The 13,343-nt window shown below is 38.6% G+C and overlaps 1 protein-coding gene across 1 annotated transcript in view; it reads left to right on the top strand.

Annotated features, from left to right (window-relative positions):
* Positions 1-13,343, top strand: part of LAMA1 (laminin subunit alpha 1) — a 109,882-nt gene that overhangs the window by 4,181 nt on the left and 92,358 nt on the right. Inside the window, exons 2-5 of the mRNA XM_089518357.1 lie at positions 4,401-4,508; positions 5,687-5,857; positions 6,514-6,626; positions 13,057-13,299. Coding sequence (XP_089374483.1) covers positions 4,401-4,508; positions 5,687-5,857; positions 6,514-6,626; positions 13,057-13,299 — 635 coding nt within the window. The remainder of the gene's footprint in view (positions 1-4,400; positions 4,509-5,686; positions 5,858-6,513; positions 6,627-13,056; positions 13,300-13,343) is intronic.

Raw genomic sequence — 13,343 nt, forward strand, 5'->3', positions numbered from 1 at the left:
ATTTCTTCAGTGCAGATGCAGCTAAGGTCATTTTCACACTACATCACACACAAAACTATAGTACTTTGATAATACTTGCATTGCAGTTTAGCAACTGGTATTTAGAATGATCAGCTAAGACTCTCTAGTGGATTGCCAAACCATAATCACCAAGATTTCATGGGATGGAACCTTGAAATTAAAATAGAATCATAGTGCTGTATTTGTGTAGTATTAAACTGTTCTAGTACTTTCTAATTGCTAAGTGTTTGGGACCGAAGGATCAGTTTACCTTTATCAATGTATCATTTGTCCCATCAATGTTTATTATTTTTATTATAAAGTTCATTATAATATTAATTATTGAATTAATTGACCATAGAAAACATTCCACGCTGCTATACATACTAACATCCCTTCCCCAAATCATGATTCTCCACTTCCAAGGCATTCAAAGCAGTCAGTTGTTTTTAATTCATTACAGATCAGTCAAGAAAACATGTCACTCATGTAACACTACCAGTGTACTTTTGGATAGTTGGGAGGTAACTTGAGCTTCACAAATCCCCAGAGGAATATGGAAAAGAAGGAGAAAAAAACATGGCAGGGACGAACATAAAACCCTTGGAGGACTTTAGAAAGACCATTCTCCAGTACAGAGGAACTAGGAGGTTGGTCAGGGAACAGCCAAATACAGGGGAGGTGAGGTATTCTGGAGACTTGGGGAGTTGAAAATAAATAATAATTTTTAGAAGCAAAAAAATAAAAAAGTCATTTATTTTATTTAAGACTATGTGTTTTGGCCTTGGGCAAGTCACATACTCTCAGCCTCAGAGGAAGGCAATGGCAGCTGCTCTCAGAACAAACTGCCCAGAGAACCCTATTATAGGTTTGCTTTAGCGTAGTCGTACTTGAAGGCACACAACAACAACAACAACAAATTGTCCTCTTATTAAAGCTGATTTGTTGTCTTTTAAAGCTGGTTATTGTTTGCTGGTGGTGCTGTGAATTGCCTCCAAAATTCAGCACCAAACCATAACAGTGAGAAAAAGGAAACAAAATGTTGATGAGAATTATTTCCCCCGTATACCATGTGCAAACTTGGTATTCTCAACACTGTCCCAGGTGGTTGTGGTAGGGGGAAACTCAGCTCAAATGTTAATATCTGCAGCACCCCTTTGGTGCCCCCCCCCCCCCGAACACACTGGATCCTGAAACAAGTGAGCCATTTGACCAAAGGATCATTCAGCCCTGAACACAGGTTCCAAGTTGCAGCTTGATCATAACCATCCAGAGTAACATACCTAATGTTCCATCTCTTTGAGTAACAGACAATAAACGAATTACCTACCACTCCATATACAGGCATGCATCAGTTGACAAAGCCTCTGACAAAGAAGGTCTTTTTACAAGTCTTTTTATGTCCACTCAGCCCCTTTCCTCATCATCCTCTATCTAGCTGGAGGTTTCTTTAACAGCATCTGCATGAGGAGGATGGTGAAAGAGGACTGGAGAAACACTTTCAGTGTCAGGTTATAGCAGCATGTCTGCAATAGTAATAGCAAGCAATAGCAAGTACACATCTATACCACTTATCAGTGAACTAACACTCCCTAAGTGGTTTACAATGAGTAAGCCAATTCCCCCAACAAGCTGAGTACTCATTTTAATGACCTACAAAAGGATGGAAGGCTCAGTGGACTTTGCAGCCCTCCTCCAGGATTGAACTTAAATGTTGTGGCTGCAGTACCAGCATTTAACCACTGTGTAACCAGGGCTCCTTAAATCAATCAGCAATCACCAGTGCCATATACATTGGGCAGTGGATGAATGAATTCTGCTCTAAACAGTGGCCTCACTGTACAGAGTGTCACCTTGTGTGAGGGGGTAGAGCTTCTGGGGGCAGGGCCAAAAGGACATGCCCCCTCACCTTGCTGCCACCCTGTTGCTTTACTCATGAGTAGAATGGCAACATGACAGGGAGGTGGTGAGCAGAATAGCTTGCAGCAGGGAGGTGGGGGTGCACTTGGCCAGGTGTCACCTGGTGTGGTCTGCACCCCTTAGTGACCCCATTGGATCTATTAACCATCCATTAAGAAGCCAAGCCCTCCCTCCAGTCCATCCCCCCAAGCCAGGCCTCGGAGGTAGAGAAGAACTGGTGGCCCTCATCCCCTTCCCCACCACCACTCCCTTCTCCTTTTGTGTCAAGTCTTTTTAGATTGTAAGCCTGAGAGCAGGGAACCGTCCAATTAAAAAGATTGTATGTACAGCGCTGTGTAAATTTACAGCGCTTTATAAATAAAGGTTAATAATAATAATAATAATCTAACCAATACTACTGTAGCTGTGTGTGCCTGCCTACAATTGGCCAGGTAAACTGGCCAGGTAAACAGCAGGAGGTAGCATAATCTGAGTTTGCAAAAATTGCAAAACAGAGAGAAAAGAGCAGGTGAACTTCTCTCACCAGCTATCCCCAGCATCATAAAAATGCACAGGTTTGGCCACCAAAGTGAAATTTAAAAAAAAGTTTAGGATGGTGAAAGAAAAAGTGATCTATGGATGCATTTTAGGAGGAAGCCTACACATAGGAGATTCTCAGATGGGGAAAGGATGTCCTTGACTCATCCTTGACCCGTCCTTCATGTGCGATTGCGGGAAGACTTTCACATGACATTGGGCTTATCTGGACATTGTCCTGTCTGGAAAGCGAGAATGACAGCGATTGCATGAAAGTCTTTCATATGACATCCGCTGATCCTGTAATTGTCCTGTCATTGAAGTGGAAACGCTCTGGGATTTTGTATTAACAGGAGTTTGTGTTAATACAGTTCCACTTCAATGACAGAATAATGACAGGATCAGTGCTACATGTATGAAAGGCTTTCGTGCGATTGCAGTCATGGATGGGATAAGGACAGGAGAGCAATTCCATCCTTGTTCTGTCCCCATGTGATAATCTCCAAAGTCTCTAGAAGATTTGAATGTTTTTATTTGCTTATGCAAAGCTGATCTGATCTGGCTGTTTCATTTCACACAAACATTGTTAGTTTTGAATAAAACATTTGCTGGAAAATGTTGAACAGCTTTTCTTTTTTGTGGTGTAGGAACCTATCCCTGTTCTTTAGATGTCATTTCTGTCTTCAGTACCAAAATTTCTGTTAAAGAAGTAATGCCAAGGAACAGATCTATTTCATTAACTGAAGTATATCTTTTTAAAGATAGTAAGAACTGTGTTGAAAATCATCTTTTGAGGTAGGATTATGTACATTGAATTCATAACTCTACTGCAGTCTCCTTCCTCTTCTTTTGAAAAATTCTACTTTAACATCAATCTACTGTATTTCAATTTGGTATTTACTTAACCTGATGACCTTAAGCAGGTTATGCGCAAGTCATCTGCCCTAACTTAAGTGGAGTGTGCTTTCCCATACTATATTTAGAATGTGTTGTTGTTACTATTACAGGTGTAACTTTACTTCAAGGTCAAATAGTCTAAGTTATTCCTGATAGCATTTCTTTTTCCTGTGGGAAACTCTCCCTCCCACCCAGATAAAAACGCACATCTAAATAGTCAGAAGAAAAGCAATCTCACTTCATTATATAAAGTAACAAGCAAAGATTAAAATTCTACACACTTTGGTTTTTTTTTTTTGTTTGTTTGTTTAAATTAGCACTTAAATCAATCCCTCTTGTTCTCTTATTCCTCATTGGTTTTTTGTATTAGCCCTCTTTTAATCACTACACACACACAACAACCAGTGGTGTAATTTGGGGATATCTGACACCTTGAGACTTCTTATACTTTGTGGGGGATACAGAGATCCATATCTCAAATATGCCACAAGCCAGAAAGCACATGTGAAGTTTGGGTATGTTTCATGAGGTGGAATCTTTGTTTTGAGTAACAGTCAGCCCTCCTTGTGTGCAAAAAATGTAACCAACACCAATGTGATAGATTGGTTGTCCTAACTGTTTTTTGGTGTGTGAGGGGAAAACCTGTACATAGCAGGTAGCTGAAACATGTTTATAACTCTTCAGGTAAAAAGGTCATAAAGTATCTGTATTGCAGCTCTAGTTCTATGTGAATTCTGCAACAAAATATGACTCGGGGTACTAGAATGTCTCCTTCGCCTGGATGAGTGTTTTATCTCAGCAAGCACTCTTTCAACATACAATATTTAAAGCAATAATAATGGTACAGGAAATGACCAGTGGCAATATTATAAAGTAAACTAATTCAGTTTAATGCAGTTTCTACAAGGGTCTGCAGCAAAACCAGCAAACAGTACTTTAGCACTTTAAAGACAAATTCATTTATCATGCCAGCTTTAGTTTTTCAAGCAGAGGACTCAAAATCCCAAGGTATTTACTTTTAGTCAACAGTCTGAAGTGCTTAACTGGAAACACATTTTGCTTAATAGATTCACAACAAAGATCATCTACAGCAGAAGACCTTATTCAAAAGTCCAGAGGGGAAAAAAGTAATCCTCTGTTACTCTGTGACATTAATGAACTGGAACAGAATCAGGGTACAGTCCTGTGGCAGCAGTATCTGTCCCCATGCCTTTGTGTGTAGACTGCTTATAACAATGATTAGGAACCCATGCAGCAGGCACTTTGGGAGATCACAGAGTGTGCGGAACAGAGCTTGTAAACTGCATCATCCACCTGCATGTGTTAAGAGTGTGTGAAACACCATTGGGATGGGTTTAAAATCAGTTTGGGTGATTACTGTTCCCAGAATCCCCTAACTAGCTTGAGAGTTGTACTTCATTTTTTAAAAAAACATTTCCAAGCTTAGAATTTCAAAAACCTTCATAAGATTTTTTAAAATATTCTCCTGAAACTCCTTTCAGTTTTCCTCAAAAATTCCTTAGCTGATTTGACTGAAGAGCAAGCCTCATAATTTGTTTTCATTGAGAGATTTAGTGGCAAGTCATATTAAGTTTCATTACTTCATTGACACAGTTGTATTATGTATACTGGATTGTGAATGTGACTCAGAATTACTTGTCATAACACATTGTGATTTATGTCCCAGAAATATTGCAAGACTGGTCCTGAACATAAATCTTTTTTGAATTATCTCTTGTTGGAAAAATATATGCATTTAAACCTCAAAGGATATTTCTTAAGACATTGATTTATTTTTCTGTTACATACATTACCAAAGCTGCTGTTTGCTGACTGATGTTAATTGAATGAATTTAGGGTCTCTTGGTGCAGACACATAAGAAATCACCTTAGCGATAACAGAAACCTGACAGGAGGGCTAAACAGACAGCTGTAAAGGGGCGGTTTAACGCATCCCTGTGCTGCGGCCCCAATCTGGCATTTTTGGGTGCAAAAGAAGTGGCAAAATACTGCTTCTTTTTTGCATTGGGAAAAAGGTGCCCCTTTTGCCACTTCCACAGCTCTTCTTTGCTCCTGCGGTGTGTGGTGTCTAATTGCTCATCTGGTTGGGCAGGTGGTGTGACTCTGGCTTGGGGGGTCACTGTGCTTTCCCCCAAAGGCTCACAGAAATGTTGTGGAGCTTTTATTTGTAAATAGGATAAAAGTGTAAAGAATTAGAACTTCTCCACATTTTTTAAAAATGATTCTATCTAGACGGAGTAAGAACTCTGGCTATAAAGTCTTGTTTAAAGACATCCATTCCTTTCAAAGCTCCTTATAAAAATTAATTCATTTTCATTTTTATTTCTTCCAGGTTTATTTCCTGCTATTCTTAATCTTGCTAGCAATGCTCACATCAGTACCAATGCTACCTGTGGTGAAAAGGGCCCTGAGATGTTTTGTAAACTTGTGGAGCATGTTCCAGGACGACCTCTACGCAATGCACAGTGTCGAATATGTGACCACAATAGTTCAAATCCTAAAGGCAAGTTGACTGCATTATACTGTTTCTCACAGTATCTTGAGACACTGCCTATATATAGTGTTGACTGTGTTTGTTTTACGCTTGTTAAGGTATGCAGCTGCTTTGGTTATGTGAAGGATGCAGTTTAGGCTCTGGGTAATCCCATTGTAATCACTAGAGTCTTAAAATCTGGGCTGCTTCCAAACATACAGAGTAGAATTGTTTAAATCAGTGAGATCCCAGACCATTGGATCTTGGTCCTGTTATGCATGATTTTGTCTTAACTGGGCATAGGAATCATTTCCCCCCCCCCCCCCCCCGCTGAATCTAAAACTCTATAATATTTTTGTATTCTCCATGAGATCCCCACCCAACCTTTTTAGGACACATGTGCCTTACTAATAAAACAAGAATCTATTCAGGAAGAACTTTCTGATGGTAAGAACTGTTTGATAGTGGTATATACTACCTTGGAGTGTGGTGGAGTCGCCTTCTGTGGAGCTTTTTAAACAGGGGCTGGGTGGTTATCTCTTGGGAGTGCTTTGATTGTGTTTTCCTTTATGCCAGGGTGTTGGACTCGATGGCCCTTGTGGTCTCTTCCAATTCTGTGATTTTAGTCTGAATGTGATTTTAGTCTGAAACCAGTGGGGAAATCTGACCCTAATTTTGTTTTTTAGAACAACACCCTATCTCAAATGCTATAGATGGTACTAATAACTGGTGGCAAAGTCCCAGTATTCAGAATGGAAGAGAATATCATTGGGTAACCATCACTCTGGATCTAAGACAGGTAAGTAATAACAGCTACATAAAAATATGGATCAAAGTATTTCTAATATTTTGTGGTTGACTACAATGGGAAGAAATAAAGAGTTTCCTGAGTGAACACTGGAGGTTTGTCAATTAAATTCCAACATGACTATTTTTCTCTCTACAATGTCTGCTTCTTAACATAGAATAGGGTTACCCAAAAATGTTCATATAATATATGGGTTATTCTAAGATTTGCTTAAATTTTTTTTTATTTCTATCTTCTCGCCTCTCCCAATGGGTGAAGCTTAAATGGATTCACCCAACAAAATCAACAAATGGTGTTTTTGGTTTTTTGTTTTTTCGGGCTATGTGGCCATGTTCTAGAAATTTTCCTTCCTGCCATTTCGTCAGCATCTGTGGCTGGCATCTGTCTCTGAAGATGCCAGCCACAGATGCTGGCGAAACATCAGGAAGGAAAATTTCTAGAACATGGCCACATAGCCCGAAAACCCCACAAAAAACCATGGATGCCGGCCATGAAAGCCTTTAACAAAATCAACAAAACTGCGTAGCCTACAAGTTAAATTTTGATTCTTCCTTCTTCTTTGACCAATTTTCAATCATTTCCTTTTGTTGATGCAAGCAGTGTTGCCCTTGTGGGCATGAAATCCTAGTCTGTGTGTAAAGGAAGAATCCTACACTTTCTAGTGGCCAGCAGGGCAAGTGTGGTAATGTTTGCTCAGCTGGAAAAAACAGCAGAACTCCAGATATACAGTGTGTTCCCCTGTGTGTTTCCCTGCTAACATGAGATAGAAGATGGTAAGTTTAGATATTTGGTTCGCTAAGAGATCAACAAGAGCTTTAAATGTATATATACAGAGGAAAAAATTAATTTAATCATGTTTTTTACAATTCACAAGTACAGTAGTTGGCTATATACCAGCAACTTAGCCATTGACTGGTTTTTGCTTAGTTTAATTTCTAGTATGTCTCCATTGCTTCCAAACATTAGATTCTAAAAGCTTGGAAAGCAAGACCCACCTGCCCAGCAGAAGTCTAAATTTGAGTAACATAAATGCTATGTCATGTTTGTAAGTGTAAGATTGTTTACAAAAGTATGAATGAGAGTCCTCCAAGTCACTGTATCATGAATAGCCCTGCTTAAGTCTTGCAGACTCAATGTGGCTTCCCTGATTGAGTCTATCCATCCAGAATGCTATCTTCCTCTTTTCCTGCTGCCTTCAACCTTACCAAGCATTATTGTCTTTTCTAGTGAGTCATGTCTTCTCATGATGTGGTCAAAGTACACCCATCTCAATTTAGTCTTCTTAACTTTTAGGGAAGGTTCAGGCCTGATTTGCTTTGGGACCCATTTATTTGTTTTTCTAGCAGTATCTGCAGAACTCTTCCCAGCACCACAACTCAAAATGAGTTGATTTTATTCCTATCAGATTTCTTTATGGTTCAGCTTTCACAACCATACATAGTAATAGGAAGTACGATTGCATGGGTTATCTTAAGTTTAGTATTCAGTGATACATCTTTACACTTTAGGGTCTTCTCTAGTTCCTTCATAGCTGACCTTCATAGTCCTAGTCTTCTTCTCATTTCTTTATTGCAGTCTCCACTCTGATTAATGATTGAGCCAAGGTAAGAAAAATCTTGAACTGTTTCAATGTTTTCACTGTCTACTTTGAAGTTATCTAAATAATCTGTGATCATTATTTTTGTTTATGTTCAGCTGTAAACCTATCTTCACTTTTTTTCTTGACATTTTTGAATAACCATTCCAAGTTATGTTCTGCTAGTAGTATGTTGTCATCTCCATATCTTAAATTGTTAATGTTCTTTCCCCCAATTTTCAAATCTCCATCCTCCTAATCTAATCCTCCTTTGTGTATGATTCACCATAGAAGTTAAACAAATAGGGTGATAAAATGCAGCCTTGCCAATTAGAAACCATTCTGTTTCTCTGTATTCTCTTCTAACAATACAGGTTATGCATCAGGACAATAGAATGTTTTGGCAGACCAATTTCATTAAGAGCAATCTGTAGCATATGTTAATATTTGCCCAACAGATTGTAACATACAGAAATGCAAATTTTAAGAGATTACAGTCAGCCCTCCTTATCCACAGATTTTTTTATCCACAGATTCGAGTATCCACAGTTTGAAAATACAGTGCGGCCGCGTTATACGCAGGTGCGCTTTTCGCGGACTTGAGTGTATGTGCTCAAGCCGCGGGGAACATGCGGGGTGCAAGGGGCGGCACATCCCATTCAAATGAATGGGGCGTGTGCCCGTGGCGCCCTGCACGCTGCTGTGCCATCACGCCACCGCGCATGAGCCCCATTCAAATGAATGGGGCTCGAGCATACACAAAATTAGCCTTACGTGGGGGGGGGGGGTCCGGAACGGATCCCCCACACAAGAGAAGGGCCCACTGTATTCAAAAAATGTATAAATTCCAGATAGCAAACCTTGATTTTCCATTTTAAATAAGGGAATCCATTTTGCTATGCCATTATATTTAATGGGATATGAGCATCCACGGATTTTGTTATCTACAGAGGATCCTGGAACCAAACTCCAGCAGATAACGAAGGCCTACTGTATGCTGATTATTTTTATGTTCATTGATATCAATGGAATCCTAATGGCTACGTTTCATACTGTATATTTTTCACTAAACTGTGAAAGTTCACTAAAAGTGAGAGATATAATTTAGCATTGCCAGAAATTTCATTTAATACAGGTTGTGAGTATAACTTATCCGGAATTCCAAAATCTGAAATACTCCAAAATCCAAAAGTGTTCACATGTGTGGCTGAGACAGTGGCACCTTTGCTTTCTGATGGTTCAATGTACACAATTTTTTTCCCATGCACAAAATTATTAAAAGATTGTTTATAAAAATTATCTGCAGGCTATGTGTATAAGGTAAATGTGAAATATAAATGAATTCCATGTATATACATCTCCAAGATATCTCACTATGTAAATGCAAGTATTCCAGAATTTAAAAAAATCTAAAATCCAAAACACTTCTGGTCTCAAGAATTTTGTATTAGGGAGATTCATCCTGTGTTGTTGATGCTGTTGTTATCATTATTACGCTTTATTTATATAGCGCTGTAGATTTACACAGCACTGTACATACAAACAATAAAGTAAACCTGTCCATGGCGTACAATATAAGAAATAATAGCATAATACATATAAATAATACATAACAATACAGGAAAGTGTGTTATATCTAATCTAATATATACCAAATAAGGAATGAGGATTTATTTATTTAGCTCATCTTATTTAAATCATGAAGATATCTTTGTTCTGAAACGCATACTTATATTCAGACCAGATGTGCAGGTGTGCTGTAATGGTGCCATGAATGTGTCACCTAAAGATAATTTTCCACATAGCTTTTTCATTAGTGGATCCTCTTTGTCGTAGTGTCAAATACATTAATATGCCTGAGAGAGCAGATTAAATGAAAGGATGACATAATAAGGAGGAAGAGTATGGGGCAGGGTGAAGGATTTTTATGCCTTGATACTTTGTTTAGTTCTTTACATATCTTTGGAGAGTGAACAACTCTTCTCTCTACTCCTCAAAACCAGATTAGATGAGACATCATGTGGCCTTGAAAATTGTCTCTCTCACAAAATAGACAGGGTCCCCCAAGGAAAGGGACAATTACAAGGGAGAGGAAGAATGTTTTAAGCCTTGGAACCTCCTGGCTTCTGATTGAAACCAGATCTGTTGTGTTGCTATTTACACTAGTACTAGTGGTCTTACTGTAAACAGCAGGAATGGGTGAAGAAGCCAGAGGTGCAGAGTCTAGACAGGAATATGGTGGGGGCCAAAGATAAATGCCTGCTTTAATACTGCCCTCATGCAGTGCTCCCAAAATAGTTGGGGTCCCTTCCCTTCATTTTTTTTGGTTAAAGTACATTCATAAACAACCAATATAATATCTTTATTTACACTTTGAATTCTTGTTTAGTGATTACATCAGGAGTCAATTCAGAGCCATGCTTTTGTACTTCTGTATATCAATTCCAACAGAGATAGAATTAGTCAAGAGCAGCAAGCCTCTTTGCTCAGATTCACATCCTTTTACTTATCCACCATATCCTGATATTCACTACTTATATAAATACATTAGGACCAGAGTGATCTCTTGTTTAGTCACTAACCAGATCCAAACCTGCTTGGTTCAGCAAATTACTATATGCTATGTAAAAGCAAGGCCTATTTTGCTCATCTGAAGATAAACTACTTTTTTCTTGGTTTGGAAATATAAATGTCAGTGCTTCCAAATCAGCACTAATCACTAACATGAATAATGGACAACTCTCAGAGAAGTCCAGCACTGAAAGTAAATGGAGGTTGCTTGCCAGTAGTAAACTGCACTCTTGTCTTGGTAGCTGACTGGTTTTCCCTGACAAAATACTCTTTGTAACTTCAAGAAAAGCTGAAATATTTGTAATTGTTGATCTAAAACAGTTGGCACATCAACTTTCAAAGTTCAGTTAGCTATACCGGCTGATTCAAAAAGAATGGGGCAAAAGTAAAGCTATTTTTATTGAGTTTTGCACCATTCTTTTTGAATCACTCTGTACTTGAGGTCAAAGGCTTTCATGGCTGGCATCCATAGTTTTTTGTGGGTTTTTGGGGCAATGTGGCCATGTTCTAGAAGAGTTTATTCCTAATGTTTCACTAGCATCTGTTGCTGGCATGTTCAGAGAATGCTGGCATGGAAGAGAGTTGGATAAACACACACACATTGTATGAACCTAGGTAGGGAGGAGTGATTTCCATGTTCATCTATGTATTGTTCTGTTCACTCCTCCCTACCTAGGATCACACTGTGTGTGTGCGTGCGTGCGTGCGTGCGCGCGCGCACACACACACACACACACACACACAACTTTCTTCCATGCCAGCATTCTCTGAAGATGTCAGCCACAGATGCTGGCAAAACGTCAGGAATAAACTCTTCTAGAACATGGCCACATAGCCCAAAAAGCCCCCCCCCCAAAAAAATCACTCTGTATTAATCATAAAAGAATATTCAAGTTTGCATAAAATACAGAAAAAAGGCTCTCATTGGCCTTGCTGTAATGCCAGAATTACATTATGTTGGTGGGGTGGGTGGATTCAGACTGATCCCATAATGTTCTTATAAGAGAGGCACTGAAAGCAATGTTTCTTGAAACAGCACCTCTGTATCACACAGGAACTTCTAGCAAGTTGCTGTTGCATAGAGCAACTGGTAGATCTGGATCACTGTGACAATGCAAGGGCATTAGCTTGTCTTTGACCAACTTTAGCACCTTCATTTTGCTTCAGTGCAAAGGACCAGCCATGTCTCTTCTAAATTAATACTTTGATAATATGATATTAATTATTTGTGATTTCTTCTGCTAACAGTCTAATTGCAATTATAACAGCAACAACAACAAGTACAAATTATTTATTTATAGCCCACCCAATCACAAGGAATCTGGGCGGGTTACAGCAATATAAGTACATACAGAATACAATAAAAATTAAAACTTAGCCCCTTCCTGCCCCCTCACTCCCTCCAGGCTGGACAATGGCAGTTGCCAAGGAGAGAAGGCTCTTTCTCTCTCTCATTCCCTTGCTCACAATTTGAATATGGGTTTCAAATATTATAACAGGGTATCTTTCTTTCAAATAGATATGAATTGTTTCTTTGATACAGACATGTTACAGCTAGAAATGACTTCCAGGATTCATAAAATACTTGTTAGAACAGGTATTTCTAGTAATTACACAGTATTGAGTTTTCCTCAAGTACTCTGAAATAATAGAAATGTCCTTTCCTGAGATGAAGCAGAACAGTTCTTGCCCTCAGTGCATATTTTGATCTAAATCTTTTTAATTTAAGTTGCTTTTTTAAAAAAAGGGGAGAATTTATTTGCAGACAGTCAATTGGAGGAGAAATTTTAGCATGATTTCTAAAGGCTATGAAAGTAGTGTATATTCTTCTAGACTTATTTAGTATGTTATAAGCTTTTATTCCTTTATCTGTATCAATAAGTTTTGCATTTACATGCTATCACACTTGAACCAATATCTATTGACTATGTTACAATATATGTACAATATCTTTATTGCACATATGGTTCTTAAATATTTTCCATTCTAGTGAGATGACTGAACTTCAAGTCTAAAATTGATGTGTGTCTGAACTTTGTAAGCTCTCATAAAAAAAAATAGAAAGAAGTTGAAATATAATTTTTCTACAAAACAACAGGCTGTGGAAGTGTTTCAAATGCATTTCCATTGTAACAGAGTTGTGAGATCATTAACGACCTTGAGACCTTGGACGTAGGTCTTGAATTTTTTGTCATTTCCCAGAACAACCATGAGTTAAATATATATTTTATAGTTCAGCCCCAAATGTTGCCTTTTTCATTATATTTCTTCTAGGTCTTTCAAGTTGCATATATAATCATCAAAGCTGCTAATGCTCCCCGACCTGGAAACTGGATTTTGGAACGTTCTGTGGATGGCACTGAATTCAGGCCCTGGCAGTACTATGCAATTAGTGACACAGAGTGCTTAACCAGATATAATGTAACACCAAGACTTGGGCCTCCTACATACAAGAGAGATGATGAAGTAATCTGCACTTCCTATTATTCTAGGCTAGTGCCACTTGAACATGGAGAGGTAGGTTTTGTTTTGGTTCCTGTACCTGTTATCTATATTCAGGG

Source organism: Sceloporus occidentalis, unplaced genomic scaffold (assembly GCF_023333645.1).
Source record: "Sceloporus occidentalis isolate IW3139 unplaced genomic scaffold, rSceOcc1.0.p SCAF_3, whole genome shotgun sequence".
Taxonomy (NCBI): Eukaryota; Metazoa; Chordata; class Lepidosauria; order Squamata; family Phrynosomatidae; genus Sceloporus; species Sceloporus occidentalis.